The following is a 21,521-nucleotide window of genomic DNA, read 5'->3' on the forward strand; positions in this document are numbered from 1 at the left end:
TCTGTTGCAAGAAGCATTTACAACAGGATATCCTTCAACCTCCATGGAAAGGTCTCTGTTAGATCCTCCTTACCAATTCCAGTGCTGCCAAACTAAAAGGCATTGGCTCTTTTATTCATGTTTCTCAGTAAAAAAAAATCCTACTGCCTTTTGGAATTCAGAAGCAATCAGAAACTTAAAGCTTCCTCTGACCTGGAAGTGAAGCAGACAACAGCTGAAGTTGACTGCTCACCCAACAACACCCTGTATATGAATAAGCTCCCTGAAATATTCAGCTTGTTATATGTTGCTTTCTCTATATGCTTGGTTTTTGCCTTCTCTTTCCTTGTACAATGGTTACCTTGAATCGTATCATGGTTGAGCAAGGATGTGTTTGCACTGTAGCCAATACCCACTGCTACACTTGGATAAGTACTTCTAATAAAGTAGAGATCAATTTGGAAAAACCCATGCACATACTAAATAGGAAATTAGAATATCCAGTGTTAAAATGTTTGGCTTTTTGATCTCATCAGCTGACTACCCTCTAATGTCAGAACATGGCCAAAATTCAGTCTTCAACTTTTGTTACTCACTACTGTGGTTATTGTCACCATTGTTGTTCTTGTTGTAATATTTAAGTTATTTAAATTATTGCTCACCCAAATTTGCTTAGAAATAACAGTGTAACCAAAGTAATGGTTGACAGGATGCTCAATATGGTCAATCAAGCCTATGGTTCAGAAAAGACATCTGATTTGACAACTTTTTTGGGACCTAAGCAGACTGGAGAGCACTCCCCTCAAAATCTCATTATTCAAATGTGGCCCAGTCTAGCCATACACACTTTTAGACATTGAGATTTTTCAACAAAAGTCATGACTCCCTAAGACAGGCCCATCCAGGCAGTGAGGGAAAAAATCAGAGTCATTAATTGATCTGCAATGTTTTCTGGAAAAAATATTGATCAAAAGAGGTAAATATGAAAGAAAAGGATGTACTTAAGGCTAAGACTTTAAAGTGGAGTCAGGAGATTGTGAGATGATTGCACCCTTACATGCTGAGTAAAGCCACAGGATGTTCCAATAGACTTGGATAATAACAGAAGTCAGTATCCTCTGGCCTTTAACATCTCTCAGTTGAGAGTACCCTAATAAAACAATCAGAATGAGTTTGCAATTTAGGATTTCTGCATAGCCAATGAACTGTCTTTGAAGACAACTTTTTATGGAGAGCCCATAATGAAAAAAACCTTTCCTGAGCTTCTATAAGAGGATATTAATTGGGGTTGCCATGATTCAGTATACATGAATTGTAATTTTTTAAAAATTATACTTTAAGCTCTGAGATACATGTGCAGAACGTGCAGGTTTGTTACATAGGAATACACGTGCCATGGTGGTTTGCTGCACCCAGCGACCCGTCATCTACATTAGGTATTTCTCCTAATGCTAACTCTCCCCTAGCCCACGACCCCCGATAGGACCTGCTGTGTGATATTCCCCTCCTTGTGTCCATGTGTTCTAATTGTTCAACTCCCACTTATGGGTGAGAATATGCGGTGTTTGATTTTCTGTTCTTGTGTTAGTTTGCTGAGAATGATGGTTTCCAACTTCATCCATGTACCTACAAAGGACATGAGCTCATCCTTTTTTATGGCTGCATAGTATTCCATGGCATATATGTGCAACTTTTTTTTTTTTTTTTAATCCAGTCTATCATTGATGGGCATTTGGGTGGGTTCCAAGTCTTTGTTATTGTGAACAGTGCTGCAATAAATATATGTGTGCATGTGCATGTGTCCTTATAGTAGAATTACTTATAACACTTGGGTATGTACCCAGTAATGGGATTGATGGGTTAAATGGTATTTCTGGTTCTAGATCCTTGAGCAATCACCACACTGTCTTCCACAATGGTTGAACTAATTTACACTCCTACTAAGAGTGTAAAAGCATTCCCATTTCTCCACATTTTCTCCAGCATCTATTGTTTCCTGACTTTTTAATGATTGCCATTCTAACTGGTGTGAGATGGTATCTCATTGTGGTTTTGATTTGCATTTCTCTAATGATTAGTGGTGATGAGCTTTTTATCATGTTTCTTGGCTGCATAAATGTCTTCTTTTGAAAAGTGTCTGTTCATATCCTTTGCCCACTTTTTGATGGGGTTTTTTTTTCTTGTAAGTTTGTTTAAGTTCTTTGTAGATTCTGGGTATTAGCCCTTTGTCAAATGGATAGATAGCAAAAATTTTCTCCCATTCTGTATGTTGCCTATTCACTCTGATGATAGTTTCTTTTGCTGTGCAGAAGCTCTTTAGTTTAATTAGATCTGATTTGTCAATTTTGGCTTTTGTTGCCATTGCTTTTGGTGTTTTAGTCATGAAGTCTTTGCCCATGCCTATGTCCTGAATGGTATTGCCTAGGTTTTCTTCTAGGGTTTTTTTATGGTTTTAGGTCTTATATTTAAGTCTTTAATCCATCTTGAGTTAATTTTTGTATAAAGTGTAAGGAAGGAATCCATTTTCTGTTTTCTGCATATGGCTAGCCAGTTTTCCCAACACCATTTATTAAATAGGGAAACATTTCCCCCATTGCTTGTTTTTGGCAGGTTTGTCAAAGATCAGATGGTTGTAGATGTGTGGCATTATTTCTGAGGCCTCTGTTCTGTTCCATTGGTCTATATCTGTTTTAATACAATACCAAGCTGTTTTGGTTACTGTAGCCTTGTAGTATAGTTTGAAGTCAGGTAGCATGACGCCTCCAGCTTTGTTCTTTTTGCTTAGGATTGTCTTGGCTATGTGAGCTCTTTTTTGGTTCCATATGAAAATTAAAGTAGTTGTTTCTAATTCTGTGAAGAAAGTTAATGGTAGCTTGATGGGGATAGCACTGAATCTATAAATTACTTTGGGCAGTAGGGCCATTTTCACGATATTGATTTTTCCTATTCATGAACATGGAATGTTTTTCCATTTGTTTGTGTCCTCTCTTATTTCCTTGACCAGTGGTTTGTATTTCTCCTTGAAGAGGTCCTTCACACCCCTTTTAAGTTGTATTCCTAGGTATTTTATTCTCCTTGTAGCAATTGTGAGAATGGGAGTTCTCATGATTTGAGAATGGGAGACACATGATTTGACTCTCTGTTTGTCTATTGTTGGTGTATAGAAACTCTTGTGATTTTTGCACATTGATTTTGTATTATGAGACTTCACTGAAGTTGCTTATCAGCTTAAAGAGTTTCTGGGCTGAGACAATGGGGTTTTCTAAATATACAATCATGTCATCTGCAAACAGAGACAATTTGACTTCCTTTCTTCCTATTTGAATACCTTTATTTTTTTCTCTTGCCTGATTGCCCTGGGCAGAACTTCCAATACTATATTGAATAGGAGTGGTGAGAGAGGGCATCCTTGTCTTGTGCCAGTTTTCAAAGGGAATGCTTCCAGTTTTTGCCCATTCAGTATGATATTGCCTGTGGGTTTGTCATAGATAGCTCTTATTATTTTGAGATACATTCCATCATTACCTAGTTTATTGAGAGTTTTTAGCATGAAGGACTGTTGAATTTTATCAAAGGCCTTTTCTGCATCTATTGAGATAATCATGTGGTTTTTGTCATTGGTTCTGTTGATGTGATGCATTACGTTTATTGATTTGTGAATGTTGAACCAGCCTTGCATCCCAGGGATGAAGCCGACTTGATCATGGTGGATAAGCTTTTTGATGTGCTGCGATGGATTTGGTTGCGAGTATTTTATTGAGGATTTTCACATCAATGTTCATCAGGAATACTGGCCTGAAATTTCCTTTTTTTATTGTGTCTCTGCCAGGTTTTGGTATCAAAATGACGCAGACCTCCCTCATAAAATAAATTAGGAAGGATTCCCTCTTTTTCTGTTGTTTGGAATAGTTTCAGAAGGAATAGTGCCAGCTCCTCTTTGTATCTGCTAGCTTTTGAATTTTTTGCTCTTGCTTCTCTAGTTCTTTTCATTGTGATGTTAGGGTGTCACTTTTCTTTCTTTCCTTTTTTCTCTTGTGGGCATTTAGTGCTATATATTTTCCTCTAAACAGTGCTTTAGCTGTGTCCCAGAGATTCTGGTATGTTGTGTCTTTGTTTTCATTGGTTTCAAATAACTTATTTATTTAACTTATTGTTAAAAAACAATAACTTATTGTTTTCATTGGTTTCAAATAACTTATTTATTTCAACTTTAATTTAGTTACTTATGTAGTAGTCATTCGGGAGCAGGTTGTTCAGTTTCCATGTAGTTGTGCTGTTTTGAGTGAGTTTCTTAATCATAAGTTCTAATTTGATTGCACTGTGTTCCAAAAGCTTTTTCTTTAAAATGATTTCCGTTCTTTTGCATTTGCTGAGGAGTGTTTTACTTCCAATTATGTGGTTAGTTTTAGAAGAATTGCCATGACATGCTGAGAATAATGTATATTTTGTTGATTTGGGGCAGAGAGTTCTGTAGATGTCTATTAGTTCTCCTTGGTCCAGAGCTGAGTTTGAGTCCTGAATATTCTTGCTAATTTTCTGTCTCATTGATCTGCCTAATATTGAGAGTGGGGTGTTAAAGTCTCCCAATATTATTGTGTGGGAGTCTGAGTCTCTTTGTAGGTCTCTAAGAACTTGCTTTATAAATCTGGGTGCTCCTGTATTGGGTACATATATATTTAGGGTAGTTAACTCTTCTTGTTGCATTCTTCCCTTTACCATTATGTAATGCCCTTCTTTGTCCTTTTTGATCTTTGTTGGTTTACAGTCTGTTTTATCAGTGACTAGGATTGTAACCCCTCCCTTTCTGGCTTTCCATTTGCTTGGTAAATATTCCTCTATCCCTTTATTTTAAGCCTATGTGTGTCTTTCCACGTGAGATGGGTCTTCTGAATACAGCACAGAGATTGGTCCTGAATCTTTATCTAATTTGCCAGTCTGTGTCTTTCAATTGGGGCATTTAGCCCATTTAAATTTAAGGTTAGTATTGTTCTGTGTGAATTTGATCCTATCATTACGATGCTATCTGGTTATTTTGCCCATTAGTTGATGCAGTTTCTTTATAGTGTCGATGGTCTTTACAATTTGGTATGTTTTTGCAGTAGCTGATACCTGTTTTTCCTTTCCATATTTAGTGCTTCTTTCAGGAGTTCTTGTAAGGTAGGCTTGGTGATGACAAAATCTCTCAGTATTTGCTTGTCTGGATTTTATTTCTCCTTCATTTATGAAGCTTAGTTTGGCTGGTTATGAAATTCTGGGTTGAAAATTCTTTCTTTAAGACTGTTGAATATGGCCCTCCACTCTCTTCTGGCTTGTAGGTTTTCTGCAGAGAGATCCACTGTTAGTCTGATGGGCTTCCCTTTGTGGGTTATCCGACCTTTCTCTCTGGCTGTCCTTAACATTTTTTCCCTTCATTTCAGCCTTGGTGAATCTGATGATCATGTGTCTCAGGGTTGCTCTTCTCGAGGAGTATCTTTGTGGTGTTCTCTGTATTTCCTGAATTTGAATGTTGGCCTGTTTTGCTAGGTTGGGTAAGTTCTTCTGGATAATATCCTGAAGAGTGTTTTCCAACTTGGTTCCATTCTCCCCTTTACTTTCAGGTACAACAATCAAACATAGGTTTGGTCTTTTCACATAGTCCCATATTTCTTGGAGGCATAGTTCATTCCTTTTCATTTTTTTTCTCTAATCTTGTCTTCACACTTTATTTCATTATGTTGATCTTCAGTGTTTGATATTCTTTCTTCTGCTTGATTGATTCGGCTATTGATACTTGTGTATGCTTCACGAAGTTCTCGTGCTGTGTTTTTCAGCTCCATCAGATCATTTATGTTCTTCTCTGAATGGGTTATTCTAGTTAGCAATTCATCTAACTTTTTTTTTCAAGGTTTGTAACTTCCTTGCATTGGGTTAGAATATGCTCCTTTAGCTTGTAGGAGTTTGTTATTATCCTCTTTCTGAAGCCTACTTCTGTGAATTCATCAAACTCATCCTCCATCCAGTTTTGTTACCTTGCTAGGGAGGAGTTGTGATCCTTAGAAGAGGCATTCTGGTTTTTAGAATTTTCAGCCATTTTGTGCTGTTTCTCCCCATCTTCATGGATTTATCTATCTTTGGTCTCTGATATTGGTGACCTTTGGATGGGGTTTGAGTGGATGTCCTTTCTGTTGATGTTGATGCTATTCTTTTCCGTTTGTTAGTTTTTCTTCTAACAGTCAGGTCCCTCTGCTGCAGGTCTGCTGGAGTTTGCTGGAGGTTCACTCCAGACCCTGTTTGCCTGGGTATCAGCAGCAGAGGCTGCAGAACAGCAAAGATTGCCTGCTCCTTCCTCTGGAAGTTTCATCTCAGAGGGGCACCCACAAGATGCCAGCCAGAGTTCTACTGTATATCAACCCTTCCTGGGAGATGTTTCCCAGTCAGAAAGCATGGGTGTTAGGGACCCACTTGAGGAGACAGTCTGTCTTTTAGCAGAGCTTGATCACTGTGCTGAGAGATCCGGCACTATCTTCAGAGCCGACAGGCAGGAACATTTAAGTCAGTTGAAACTTTGCCTACAGCCATCCCTTCCCCCAGGTGGTCTGTCTCAGGGAGATGGGAGTTTTATCTATAAGCCCCTGACTGGGTCTCCTGCCTTTCTTTCAGAGATGCCCTGCCCAGAGAGGAGTAATTTAGAGAAGCAGTCTGGCTACAGAGGCTTTGCCAAGCTGCGGTGAGCTCTGCCCAGTTCGAACTTCCTAGTGGTTTGTTTACACTGTGAGGGAAAAACCTCCTACTCAAGCCTCACTAATGGTGAATGCCCCTCCCTCCACCAAGCTCGAGTATCTCAGGTCGACTTCAGACTGCTGTGCTGGCAGTGAGCATTTCAAGCTAGTGGATTGTACCTTGCTGGGCTCTGTGGGGGTGGGATCCACTGAGCTAGACCACTTGGCTCCCTGGCTTCAGCCCCCTTTCCAGGGGAGTGAACAGTTCTGTCTTGCTGGCATTCTAGGTGCCACTGGGGTATGAAAAAAAAAAAAAACTCCTACAGCTCAGTGTCTGCCCAAATGGCCGACCAGTTTTGTGCTTGAAACGCAGGGCCCTGGTAGTGTGAGCACCCGGGGAATCTCCTGGTCTGTGGGCTGCAAAGACCATGGGAAAATCATAGTTTCTGGACTGGAGTGTATGGTTCCTCATGGCACAGTCTCTCAAGGCTTCCCTTGGCTAGGGGAGGGGGCTCCCTGACCCCTTGTACTTCCTGGGTGAGGTGACACCCCACCCTGCTTCTGATTGCCCACCTTGGGCTGCACCCACTCTCTAACCCGTCCTAATGAGGTGAGCCGAGTACCTCAGTTGGAAATGCAGAAATCACCTGCCTTCTGCGTTAATCTCGCTGGGAGCTGCAGACTGCAGCTGTTCCTATTTGGCCATCTTGCCTCCTCTTGCCGAATTGCAATTCTTTATTTCTGAAGCAAATTCTATTTTCTTTGACCTCTGTGTAAACTTTTTGTTTAGTTAAAATGGGAGATTTATCTTTTGAAAACATTTTGTGGTCTCCTTTGATCTCCTTCTGCCTTACATTCTGACCATTATCTATGCCACTCTAAATATCTGCATTGCTACCCACTTTTCATCTGTGAAACCTCTTGTCAAACTGCAAGCACTTCAGGATGCTTTCTCAGACAAGAGAAATGAGAACCAGACTTTCAGATACCTCAGTGTTCTGCTGGTTGATTGGATCCACTTCTGTCCTCTACCTTCTATCAAATAATTCCTTTCTAATCCATACTGATTAAAACATGTTTTATTAAAAAAATACAAAGCAGAATGCAAAGCTTCTCAAGAAACAATATAGTTGCTACTTCATATGCTGTATCATTAGATGTATTTATTCAAGTGTTTTTTGTATGTATATGAAGTATTTAAATATGTATATGTGTATATTCATAGGGAGTGTATGATATCACAATAGCGTGGTGGCTAAGAATATAGTCTCTGGAGAAACAAAACAGTGTGGGAATAATGCTTAATGCTGTGCCTAGTACATAGTAACTGCTCACAAAGTGTTGATTGAATAAATGAAAGAATGAATCAATGAACTGTGCTATCTTAGAGGGTTAGCTTCCAGAAGGTAGGGATCACATGCTGCATAGACATGACAGGGAACCACGCACAAGTTGGGTGTATAAGGAATGACCCAAAAGCTGAGGGATGCCCCTAACTAAAAAGAACTGAGAAACAACCCTTAACCTCTACCTTGGCAGAGTTTTGAATGGTCAACATATCTAACATAAGAACCAGCAGGTGATCATTACAGTTCTATTTAAAAGGTCAGATTATTCCTATTTTACAAAAGAAATCAAGGCTAAAAGAGTTTACTTTCTGAAAATTTTCTAGAGAAAGAAATGGCAGGCCAGAAGCATAAAGCCAGTTATACTAAATCCAGTGCTCCTTTCCCTGAATCATGCCTACCTTCAGGAATGGATAAAGCAGGAAAGAGGCAGTCATGTTAAGGGAAGTGTAAAATAATCCTAGAGGGGCCCAGAATATGGCAAGTAATATGTGAGGAGAGAGCTTGTTCATAGTCTTCAATAGGTGAAGTCAAATTTTAAAAATCTTCAAGGGAAGCAGTGAGGGAAAATGGCCATTAAAGTCTGTGGTTGATGTTTGGGAGAGGGGAGTAAGCAGTTTGTTTTCCCATCTGATTACTGAAAGATGGGAGGGGGATATTTACAGACTGACACATTTTCTCTCTCTCTCTCTCTCTCTCTCTCTCTTTTTTGCTGATGCTATTCAGCTATCAGAGCTCTGTAAATCAGAATTCAAGAGCTGATAATTTCTTTCATTGATTTATAGTGACAGTTCTGCAGGGCTGAGGGTTGATGGTATTTCATGTGCTCTTGATTGGAGGATCAAGAATCCTCTATTCTACTCTTAGCTGCTGGCGATGGCCATTTTATCCCTACATTTTTTTTTTTTTTTTGCCTGCACCCAGACCAAATTATCTGCTCTAAGTAATGTGTCTGTTAATTCCTGCTCTTATTTCTCCTCATCTATCCAGCAGAACACATGACCAGTTTCAGAATGTATCTCCCATGCCTTTCCTAAATCAATTTTGCAATACAGACTTCATACCCATTCAACCAATAATCAATTTATAGAAACCAATATGAAGGAAATTATCAGATTGAGGCAAAGATTTCTGTATAAAGATGCTCATGAAGTCATTATTCATTGTAGCAGAATACTGAAAACAGACTAAATACCAAATAATGGGAAATAATGAAATTATTATATATTCATACATTGTGCTGTTATATAACCATAATTTAGTTTTGAAGAATAGATATATTGGAAAATGTTAAACTGTAAAAACAGTATTCAATAGACAATATAATTAACTGCCAATTATATAGTTACTGGTAGTTAATATATAGTTAACTACCAATATTTAATAGACAATATAGTTAACTACCATTTGACCCAGCAATCCCATTACTATTAAAGGAACTATTACTAGTAAAGGAATAGACCCAGCAATCCCATTACTATTGAAGGAACTATTACTATTAAAGGACTAGAAATCATTCTATTACAAAAATACATGCACATGTACGATTATTACAGCACTATTCACAATAGCAAAGACATGGAACCAACCCAAATGCCCATCAATGATAGGCTGGATAAAAAAATGTAGTACATATACACCATAGAATAGTATGCAGCCATATAAAGGAATGAGATCACGTCCTTTGCAGGGACATGGACGAAGCTGGAAGCCATCATCCAGCAAACGAACACAGGAACAGAAAACCAAACACCTGTTCTCATTCATAAGTAGGAGTTGAACAAGGAGAACGCATGGACACAGGGAGGGGAACAACACACACCAGGGCCTGTCAGGGTGGGGAGGAAGGGAGAGCATCAGGATAAATAGCTAATGCATACAGGGTTTAATACCTAGGTGATGGGTTGACAGGTGCAGCAAACCACCATGGTACACATTTACCTATGTAACAAACCTGCACGTTCTGCACATGTATCCTGGAACATAAAATAAAAATTGTAAAAAGTACTATATGCATATACACAAATAATACAGTGCAATTTTAAAACATTAAAATGGTAGTAGGTGGTTTGGTTAATGAGAGATATTAATTTTCTTCTTCACAATTGCTTCTATTAGAAAATATATTTTTATAATAAAGAAAAAATTCTGTTAATAGCCATATTTCTCATTCATCAGACCCTAATACAGGTCTTATGGGAAAAAAACCCCTAATTTAGTCCTGGTTGCAGTGTCTAAACTTAATGAGTTAAGCCTATTTTTGAAATAAGAAATTTTCATTTAGATTAATGCCAAATTGGTTCAATGTAATGTAAGAAAAAAATTCCAATCAGTAGTCTTATCCATGTGAGAAAATAAAAGGCAGGTTTTATAGATTCTCACCTAAGTTTTTTTTTTTTTTTTTTTTTTTAACCATGTTAATATCACCTTGGGCAGTATCACTCTTGGGAGATAACAAGGCCAACGCTGCTTTGGGTGGCTGACCAAACTTTTGTTGAAAAGACACGAAGTAAAAAAAATGGTTCTAAAATAATGTGTTGGTCTTGCCAGCTTGTGGCTATGTTTCACTAAAAGGGGTCTGTGATGCCACTATTCTATTTGGAAGCTTAGCGAGTTTCATAAACAGCATCCATTCATCATCATACACACACTTTCAAAGGCATAATGATTTCAAATACCCCAATGTTCTAAGAATCATTTCATGGAAATAAAATGTCAGAATTAGATGAGACTTTAGAGATTGTCTCTAAGGGATCTCAGGGATCATGAAATCAAGTGCTCACAATCACCAAATAACAATGAATGAAGCAGGTCATTTTAAAAATGCTTCCCTTACACATACACACACAGCAGTCTCTCCATTTCCATCTCCCTCAATTTTTGTAATGAATATATGTAGCTATCATGGTCTGTAGTTTTTCAATTTTGAAAGAAACATGGGTTCAAGAAATATTTTGCTTTCCTTTGAACTGAATCATAAGAAAACTTGGATTTCAGAAAGACAAGAAGGAATAGTGGTGACCATGGCAAAACAGAAAATAAGTTTGCCATCTAAAAGGGACAGGCTGTTACTCAGCTCTAGCTTATTGTCCATATGTGAAATTCAAAGAAAGCCAGAAATCTGGATTTCTATATGAAGACTTTTCAGTCTGTTAAGATGTGCAAAAGAAATTCTGTAGGTCAAAAAGACATGTCTGAGGACTGGATACAGCTCAGTTTACAACCTTGATCTAGCTCAACCTCCTACCTTGAGTATGACAGACAAAATTAGGCTCACTGAGTGTACTAAGTTTTTGCTAGAGGTAACCTAGGTGACCAAAGATTTTAACTCAAATTCCTAGTAATTATAACTGGAGCATTCTACTGTCCTCCAGAGAATTTCCTACATTTATGTAAGTGAAGTATCTTATGAAGCATTAAGTATTTTAATAATACATGTAATGTCATGTGGCTTCTGCCCTCAAAGTAAAGTTGAATGTAAAACTATTTCCCACATAGCATATTCTACTTCACATCTAAGTTAACAATAAAAGTATGCTTTTTTTGCCCCATCCATATAATAAAGTTTTGAAAAAAATTTTAAACAAAGCATTATGAAACTTTTATATAGGTTTAAGTGTGTTGTCATCTCTGCTTTAACATTTTGAAATTTATAGTCTTTTTGAAATATTCAGTAAAATTACCAAATATAATGGGAAATATTAATGTTTGTCTTGTATATGTTGTACTTTGAGTTTGTAAAAATTAGGCATAACCTTAAAAAATCTATTATTGCATAAAATCAACTTGAGTAGCAACTGAAGTAGAAGATATTAACACTTGAATTTCTTATACAATCTGATGAAGAGTCAAAACGTTTGCCAAGTAGCTTCACATTTCCACATCCTTGCACTAAAAATTTATGCTCCGTAAGGTGGAACTATACTTATACTTAAATTTTACAGTTTATAGGTAGCTATGCAGGGTAAATGCAAAGTCACTTAGAAATAACTTCCTACTTAGCCAAGTGCCAAGTGCTGGGAACGACACAGGTCTCCAAACACAATATACAAGCACAGCTCATGTTACTGTGCTTTATTTTGGTGTGCTCTGAAGCTACTGTGGATTTTACAAATTGAAGATTTGTGGAAACTCTGCATTGAGTAAGTCTATTGGCACCATTTTTTTCGAACAGCATGTGCTCACATCATGTCTCTGTGCCACGTTTTGGTAATTCTTAAAATACTTCAAACTTTTTCATTATTAAAATCTGTTATGGTGGTTTATGATCAATGACCTTTGATGTTACTATTGTAATTGTTTTGGGGGACCATGGACTGCACTCATGTAAGATAGAAAACTTAATAAATGTTGTGTTTTGACTACCCCACTGATGTGCTGTTTCTCCAGCTCTCTCCCTCCTTAGGCCTCCCTATTCCCTGAGACAAAGTAATATTGAAATTGGGCCAGTTAATAACCCTACAATCACCTCTCAGTGTTCAAGTGAAAAAAAGAGGTGCATGTTTTCCACTTTAAATCAAAAGCTTGAAATGATTTTTAGCAAGGAAGGCATGTCAAAAGCCAAGAGAAAGTGAAAGCCAGGCGTCTTTCACGAGTTAGCAAATTGTAAATGCAAAGAAAAAGGCCTTAAAGGAAATACAAAGTGCTATTCCAGTGAACACATGAATGATAAGAAAGCAAAACAGCTTTATTGCTGATACGGAGAAAGTTTTAGTTATCTGGATAGAAGATCAAAGATCAAACCAGCCACAACACACCCTCAAGCCAAAGCTTAATCCAGAGCTAGGCCCTAATTCTCTTCAATTCTATGAAGGCAGAGAGAGGTGAGAAAGGAGCAGAAGAAAAGTTTGAAGCTAGCAGAGATTCGTTCATAAAGTTGAAGGAAAGAAGTTTTCTCTATAAAAGTGCAAGGTGAAGCAACAAGTTATCCAGAAGAGTTAGCTAAGATCATGGATGAAGTTGGCTACACTAAATAACATATTTTCAATGTAGGCAAAACAGCCTTATATTGAAAGAAGACACCATCTAAGACTTTCATAGCTAGAGAGGGGGAATCAACGCCTGGCTTCAAAGCGTCAAAGGACACGCTGACTCTTTTGTTAGGGGCTAATGAAGCCAATGCTCATTTATCATTCCAAAAATCCCAGGACCTTTAAAAATTACACTAAATCTTCTCAGCCTGTATCCTACAAATAGAATAACAAATGTCTGTTTACAGCATGGCTTACTATTTTAAGCCAACTGTTGAGACCTACTGTTCAGAATAAAAAAGATTCCTTCTAAAATATTACTGCTCATTGATGATGCACTTAGTCACCCAAGCTCCGATGGCGATGTACAAGAAAATTAATGTTGTTTTCATGACTGCTAACACAATATCGATTTGGCAACCCATGGATCAACAAGTAACTCAACTTTCAAGTTTTAAGAAATACATTTTGTAAGGGTATAGCTGCCACAGATAGTGATTCCTCTGATCGATCTCTGGGCAAAGTAAATTGGAAATCTATTGGAAGGGATTCACTGTTCTAGGTGCCATTAAAAACATCTGTGATTCATGGAAGGTCAAAATATCAATGTTAACAGGAGTATGGAAGAAGTTGATTTCAACCCCTCAGGGATGACTTTGAGTGATTCAACACTTCAGTGGAGGAAGTAACTGCGGGTGTGGTAAAAACAGCAAGAGGATTAGAAGTGGAGCTGAAGATGTGACTGAATTGCTGCAATCTCATGATAAGGCTTGAATGGATGCTCATCTTATAGATTAGCAAAGAAGTGGTTTCTTGAGATGGAATACACTCCTGGTGAAAATGCTGTGAATACTGTTGAAATGACAACAAATGATTTAGAATATTACATACACCTAGTTGATAAAGTAGTAGCTAGGTCTGAGGGGACTGACTCCAATTTTGAAAGTTCTGTGGGTAAAATGCTATCAATCAGTATTGCATGCTGCAGAGAAATCTTTTGTGAAAGGAAGAATCAATCAATATGGCAAACTTCACTGTCTTAGTTTAGGAAATTGCAAAAGCCACCCTTAACCTTCAGCAATGACCTGCCCCATCAGTCAGCAGCCATCAACATTGAAGCAAGACCCCCCCACCAACAAAAATATTATGACTCATGGAAGGCTCAGATGATCACTAGTATTTTTTAGCAATACAATATTTTAAATTAAGGTATGTACTTTTTCTTTTTTTGAGACAGAGTCTCGCTCTGTTTCCCAGGCTGGAGTGCAGTGACCGGACCTCGGCTCACTGCAAGCTCCGCCTCCCGGGTTTACGCCATTCTCCTGCCTCAGGCTCCTGAGTAGCTGGGACTACACGCGCCCGCCACCTTGCCCCGCTCGTTTTTTGTATTTTTTAGTAGAGACGGGGTTTCACCGTGTTAGCCAGGATGGCCTCGATCTCCTGACCTCGTGATCCGCCCGTCTCGGCCTCCCAAAGTGCTGGGATTACAGGCTTGAGCCACCGCGCCCGGCCGGTATGTACTTTTTTTAAAGAAATAATGTTATTGTATATTTAGTAGACTACATTATAGTGTAAACACAAATTTTATATGCACTGGGAAACCCCAAAATTTGTGTGACTTATTTTGGTTGTCTGGAACTGAATTCACACTTCTCTGAGGCATGTCTTTATAGCATAAAATACTTACAGGATTAAACATAACACTAGTATATGTGGGAAAAGGCCAGATATAAAATGCAATTTTTAAAAGGAAGCCTCAATTAATTGCCTTATAATGATGGACACATAGGGAAGGGAAGAAAGGAAGATGCATCAAAAAAACACAGAATTCAATTCATTAACATAGATTTACACTTTATTTTAAGTTTGCATCCTGAGATAATAAAATTTTATCTGACAAGTGAACAATGACAGAAGCAGCAGTGAAAGTTTCAGAGAGGCAGGTATCCTTCATTTTGGCACAGCTGTATATAGATTAAGTTTTCCCAGGGAAGTCATTCTTGGACTTAAGGGAGAAAAAATGAATTCATTCCACAGGCTACGTAACAATGCAAGATGCATGAAAGTTCTTAGTTTGGACGACCATATCCACTATTATTCTTTTCTGGTAAAGCTGTCCCAACAGGAATCCTCTGACAAAAAGTCAAAATCCTAGGCTTCTCCACCAGATATTTTTATCAATGCCCACTCTCTAGTTACCTGGATATCCTGTTCTTGCAGCCAGATTAATATTTGTATGTGGTTAGTCCAAGGAGGGCAAATTCGCTTGTAGATTATATACTTTCAAACACTTGTTACTTGTTTCAAAGTCCAGGCATTAAAACAATTTTACACTATTTGCGTACTAGAAAAAATGGAAAAAAAAAGTCCAGATAAAAACAAAGAAATAAAAGAACATTTAAGAAATTATTGCCTTGATTCATGATGTTGAATTTATATACAGAACTACTTTAAGAGTCAGAAATTGATATTTAGTCCAATGCTATAATATGACATTATAACATTTTCCACATTTGTAATCCTCTATGTGTGTGTATATATGAGCAACATGTACACACCTAAATAAACTAGGCCAGTTATATTCTAAAACAGAAAAAAAACTGAAGGCAAATTTTCACCTTGAGTTATATAGCCTAATACAGCCAAAACAGGCAAACACACGCATTTCATTATTTAGAGACTAGGTAAGCAATCTGTGGAGAGGGTCAAATAATCTTAGTTCCTTTACAAAAGTGGTTCCCAACATTTTTACCATAAGAATCCCTTCATTATTCTTTTTCCCATGTTTCCAAGTATTTAATAAGTTGCACATAATAGGCTTATTTTATTATTAATCAAAAACATACTGCCATTCACAGCTTTTGATCAGTTGTTAATAAGCAAGCAGTGATAACACAGAATTGAGAGAATATAGGCAAGATGCATGGAAATTCAATGTCTTAATTGGCTTGTGAAGCAGGAATATTATGGGTAAATGTATAATTTCTAATATACTTTTAGAAATATTACAAAAAGATCAAGGATACCCTCCACTGCTATCATCTGCTGAAGTTGGGAACCACTGATTTATATCCACCTGCTTTTCCTCCCTAAATATGTATTAACATAATACAATTACCCACTTTTAACACATAGGCGATTAATAACAAAATTTACTATTAAAACAATAGATCAACTGCAACAGTCATTCTGTAGGACCTGACTGAGAAAGAAAACACAGCATGGATTTAAAGAAATCTATTTAGAAATTATATAATTATGATATCCAGTATATCTTTCAGTCAACTTCAAAGCACACTAATATATGAAAATATCCTCAATTCCCCTGTGAGGTAGGTCCAGATTATTGTCCCCACTTCAACAATGAGGACGTGAGGTACAGAGGAATTAAGCAGCAGAGCCAATAATTAAACCAGAAGTGACTTGCATTTGAGACCCATACCACTTTCCTTTCCACTTAATTTTATCAATTTGTTCCAACAGATCTTTTTGAGGGTATGGAATTTGATTAGACACTAAAGTAAATGTTGGATAGGATACGAAATCTTTACATAAATGCAAAAGTGGGTCCTCCAATATTTCCATTGTTGTTACAGCTATAATTCTTGCCTGAATACCAACTGCATAGACAGATTCTACACAGGCAAAGCACACAGACCTCAGTGCTCAGTTCCTAGGAAAACTACATTTACTCTTAGCATCACCGGGGAACTAAGGTCTAGCAAGCATCAGGTTCTTGGAGTCTGTGTGATAATTAACACACATCAGCCAGCAGCCAGTTGGCAAATCAAACTTTTACTGCATGCAAGGCACTGTGAGAGTTTCCACCAAGAAGAGTAGATCTGAGAGTAATCATTCTGAGATTCTATAGAGTAAAAATGTCCTAAGAATTCTTTGAATCACAGAATGTTAAGTGATCTCTAATTTTTTGTACAGCTCTAGGTTCCACCCCATAATTGTACAGAAGAAGAGACAGACATGCAATTAAGATGAACTGCCTGGGGCCCACAATATTAGATCATTTCCTCATATTGTATGAATTTGACAAAGTCCACAGAAAATGGAACATACTCACGGGGTGCCATCAAAGCAAAAAGGCTGGCTCAGAATCAGGTAAGAAAAATTTGGGGCAAGATAAGATCATTCATTTATATATACAGATAAATATCAATTGTTTTAGTCCACATACTACATGAACAGGTATTAATAAAACTTATGCATTTTTTGTGGAACATTTCCCAACTGTTTGCTATTTAAAGGAACCCAAATAATTTGACAGTTGTTGCAAAATATTTTTAAAGTATACTTTTATAGGCATAAGAGAATCTAATTTCAATAAATTTGAGCACTTATAATCAAATTAGCAAAAAAGTATTTCCACTATGTGAAACTGCTCCAGTTAATCAGGTGAACATAATTTCTATATCCTCCTAGGTCAATATAGTACATTTTAATACAATATTGTTTGAGAGCTTAACGTTCAAGTAGTGAGGTTTTATTTTTTTTTAAATGGAAGCTTATTTGTAAACAAAATAAAAATGCTAATGATCTTTTAAAGCTTTCATACATTTGTTCAAAGGCTTATACATTTTTAAACTTATTCAAATTTCACCAAAATGGTAGATGAGTTTAATTGCTCAGATATTAGTGTTTACAGGCCATAATATGAATAGTATGTACATTAAATACTTAAATGGGTTTTGGTGGGGCTTTAATCGAAGACAACTGTCCTTCCAGAACTAAATTAAATTACATGTTAAATTACATGTTTAGAATTATACTGTTTTTTTAAGTGACTAATAGTCTGGTTCTATAACATTTTGTCACTAATATATCATGATTGGGGAAAAGGAAGGAAAGAGGCTTTACATAATAAATAAAAGATAATACAGCGGCAAAATATTCTTAAACCTAGTTGAAAAGGATGATTTCCAATCTAATAATCTACCAATTCATTTTTATGCTTCCTTACACGTAATGTGTTATCTTTGTTCTAAAAAGACAAGGCACTTCTCCATCTTCTTCTAAAATTTTACTACAGTGGTCTCTTTCCTAAATTAGCATAAGTGTTAGGAGGGAACAAAGAGTGGAGATATATCTGGGATGGAGTTAATAAATCTGTAAATAACACTTGTCCATATTAGTTATTAGGAATAAACATGTTATTGGCTTTTAGGACAAGCTTAAAAATAGGCAGTTGGTCAAATTTATTAAGCCAGAATCTTGGGCCAAATGAGAAACACTGGAACATTAATTTAAAAAAACAATCTTAGCTTGTAACCTCAAAGCCTTGTGAGATTTATATACTTTGGCAAATACATGTTGTTTTGCTCTGGAAACTATCACAAGTTTCATAAAGGAATATTATGTAACAAAGAAATTCAAAATTACTTTCTTCAGTCTAAAAACAACTTTCACAAAAGTATGTTACTAACCTAAGGGAAAATTACAAGTATGTTCTATCCTAAGCGTAACAGAAAAAAGGCTCCATGGGGGAGGAATTAATCACCAGTGTGCTGTGTCATTTTAGCATTCACTGCAACCAATTTCACTGAAAACAAAGCACCACTCCCCGCAAACATTACAAAATTCTCAATTGCTAATCAGCCCCCTGCAAAGAAAAACAGTTTGAAAAAGTAGTCATAAAAGAGAGGAAAAAAATTGGTATTTTTTTGGGTAGTTGGAGAAACTAAGATGAGTCAACCAGCATAACGAACCATAAAATAACAAACTTGAGTGATTAGAATAGGCTTTAAAATTAAGTTTACACATGCTGACAAATGGTTTTTGTGACAAATGCTACTGTAACTTGAATTATACTGTGTTATTTCCAGATACACTCTATTCCCATTTTCAATAATTGTTTCATGGAAACAATTTACCATTTCCTGCTGTTCTTTGAGCAACACCAAGTGTGATTCATACATGGCAGAAAAAGTTCCTAGGACTATCATATGATCAAATTCTAAGGTTACAGAAAAAAAAAAATAAGACTTCTAAGGATTAACACTTAAAGGCAATTATCCTATCAGTGATAATGAGACATTTTGTATTATGCTGAAAATCGATTTTGGTATTAAAATATCACAGTTTGAAGCATAAATTTGATAACAATAGCTGGAACATAAACCTCAGATACAATTTTTCCCTGACCTTAGCTATAAAACAAGACATTTGGTATACATTTTCAGAGGCCTCTACCTTGTCTATAAAAATACACCTTGAATTTTGCAGCAGGCAAACACATGATATTTGCAGGCATACACATTATTAAAGGTTAGAGATTTGGGGTGGCTGAGTGGCAGAGAGGTAATGGGGCACAGAGGAAGGTGGAAAAGTGTTTGTGCACACAATTATAATCACATATCAAATAGTATCTTCTTTTTCTCTCTTTTTTAAACTGGTCAAGGACTATGGATTTCAAATTAGGCATACATTTTAAGAGTGGCTTAAAAAGGCTTGACCTTGTATGAATAAATGATTATTCACTTCACTGAGATGAATCTTGCCTAAAAGGTTTACTAAAAGCAGTAAAAGATGACAAAATATTATTGAGCCCTAGACACTTTTATTTTTAGCACTATGAGTTACAAATAATGCCTACAAACAGGCATACATTTGCAGTTGAATTAATGTGATATAAAGCTTTCATTATACTGAATTTTCAAATTCTAGTTGTGTGGTGCTAGCAATCATTTTAATTGTGAAGAAAAATAGAGACATATGTACCAAATAAATGTTACATATGTGCTGAATTTATAAACTAAAATAATTTTGTCTAAACACTTGACTTTCCTCATTAATGTTTTATAAAAGATCTTCAAAAACAGAACATAATTTTTTTCAGTTATGAATCAGCTGCTATATACTCTTTAGCTACAGCTTCTCAATTAGTTCTCTCTTTCTCAAACTAGAATATCAGAACTGCAGAAAGGCATTAACGGCTTTCAAGAGGGTATAGATACCTTCTGAAGATGTCTGAAATCTCAAAATACTCCTTAAAGGTCATAATTGTGTGTATTTTCAAAGGAAGAAAAGGCTAATAAATGCAGGATAGTGAGACTGTGAAATGTGTCACATGTCAAGTAATTTTTTTGTGGGAAGGAGTAGAGAACAAAATGGAAATTATTAAATGAAAAGGAAAAATAAAGGTCATGGTTTCAGGTGCAATACAGAATATCTGAGATAATAATTTCAATTTTAATCCACTTGTTACAAAGGGCAACCTTGCCCTACACCTGAAATTCTTAACATACTCATTATGGCCTTGCCATAAAACAGCATGTTAGCAGTCTCTACATTCAAAGGGATGCTTGCAAACTTCATTCATATTAAAATTTACGTAAAATTGTTGGCAATACAATAAGAGTAATATTACATTATGTAAACCATGGCATACCACATTTTACATTATGCAAAGAGGCAATATTTACAGGTCTTTAGGAGTTTAAGTATTTTATCCACTAACATAAGTGATAAAGCAAAGTGCAGGACAAAACCAGTGCCATTAATTGCATGTCCTTTAAAAGCAGAGTAAAACCATTTCTAAAAGCTACCAAAAGCTTATTTAAGTTTGTCCAGTAAGGGATTACAGAGCATCAAGTAGCCTAGAAAAATGATGCGAGTTTAGAAACAATGAATATGAAAATTATAAGGCAGCATGCTCAGAACAAGTTTTTGTTTTTTAAACACCAACACTGATGATTTATCTTTAATGGCAACTATCTATATATGTATATGCACACACGCATGTGTGTGTATTTAAAATTGAGAGTGCAAAACACAAGCCTCATTTAATGACAAAAAAGATGTGCAAATGTTCTTCATAAACCAACACAAAAGAGTGAGAAGAATATTCTACCATTATAAAGAATAAGTTGAACACAGCAAAGAAGACCATCTTCATTCCAAATCTACAAGGCACTAAGGGTAGGAAATGACAGGTAACACAGAAGTGACTGGATAAAACTCCTCAGTCAGGTCGGAATATGGGATATTTTGGTAAGAATTCTATTAGTATTACCTGTAAAATAAAAACAAGAATATATTTACAAAATATTTTTCATTTAATATAACTTATAAACAACCCAGAAACTCTATAATCATTTTTCATAGCACAATATTTCAATTCTACACCATATAAAGTAAGTGAAAATCATGAAAAATTATGTAAAGAACTTAAACCACAAGTTGTAATTAGATTGGCAATTTAAAAATTAAGCTGGCAAACAAAACTACTTATTGTAGCTAACAGATTTTACTATCTGATTTACAATAACTATTTGTCTAGGTTCAGAGGAGCAAACTCTATTATATTATGTTTTTTCCCCACACCCCTATCTTTTTGTTAGCAAAGTAGAGATTTAAAAAAATGCTACACAGATTAAAAAATGTCTTTATATTAGATCTATATATTTTTCAATTAAAGCAACTGATATTAGTTGGAGATTACTATTGTTCACAAGTTGTGAAAAATATAATGTGCCCAAATGGATTGAGTAAAACATATTAATTACAAAAGGTTTGGA

The 21,521-nt window shown here is 36.3% G+C and overlaps 1 protein-coding gene across 2 annotated transcripts in view; it reads right to left on the reverse strand.

Moving 5' to 3' along the window:
* Window positions 1-14,830: 14,830 nt before the first annotated feature.
* CHIC1 (cysteine rich hydrophobic domain 1) overlaps window positions 14,831-21,521 on the reverse strand; it is a 123,064-nt gene continuing 116,373 nt past the window's right edge. For both annotated transcript variants that reach the window (XM_007992091.3, XM_007992090.3), the window contains one exon: window positions 14,831-21,016. In XM_007992091.3, the coding sequence (XP_007990282.1) occupies window positions 20,966-21,016 (51 nt within the window). In that variant the 3' untranslated portion in view covers window positions 14,831-20,965. The remainder of the gene's footprint in view (window positions 21,017-21,521) is intronic.

Source organism: Chlorocebus sabaeus, chromosome X, assembly GCF_047675955.1.
Source record: "Chlorocebus sabaeus isolate Y175 chromosome X, mChlSab1.0.hap1, whole genome shotgun sequence".
NCBI lineage: Eukaryota > Metazoa > Chordata > Mammalia > Primates > Cercopithecidae > Chlorocebus > Chlorocebus sabaeus.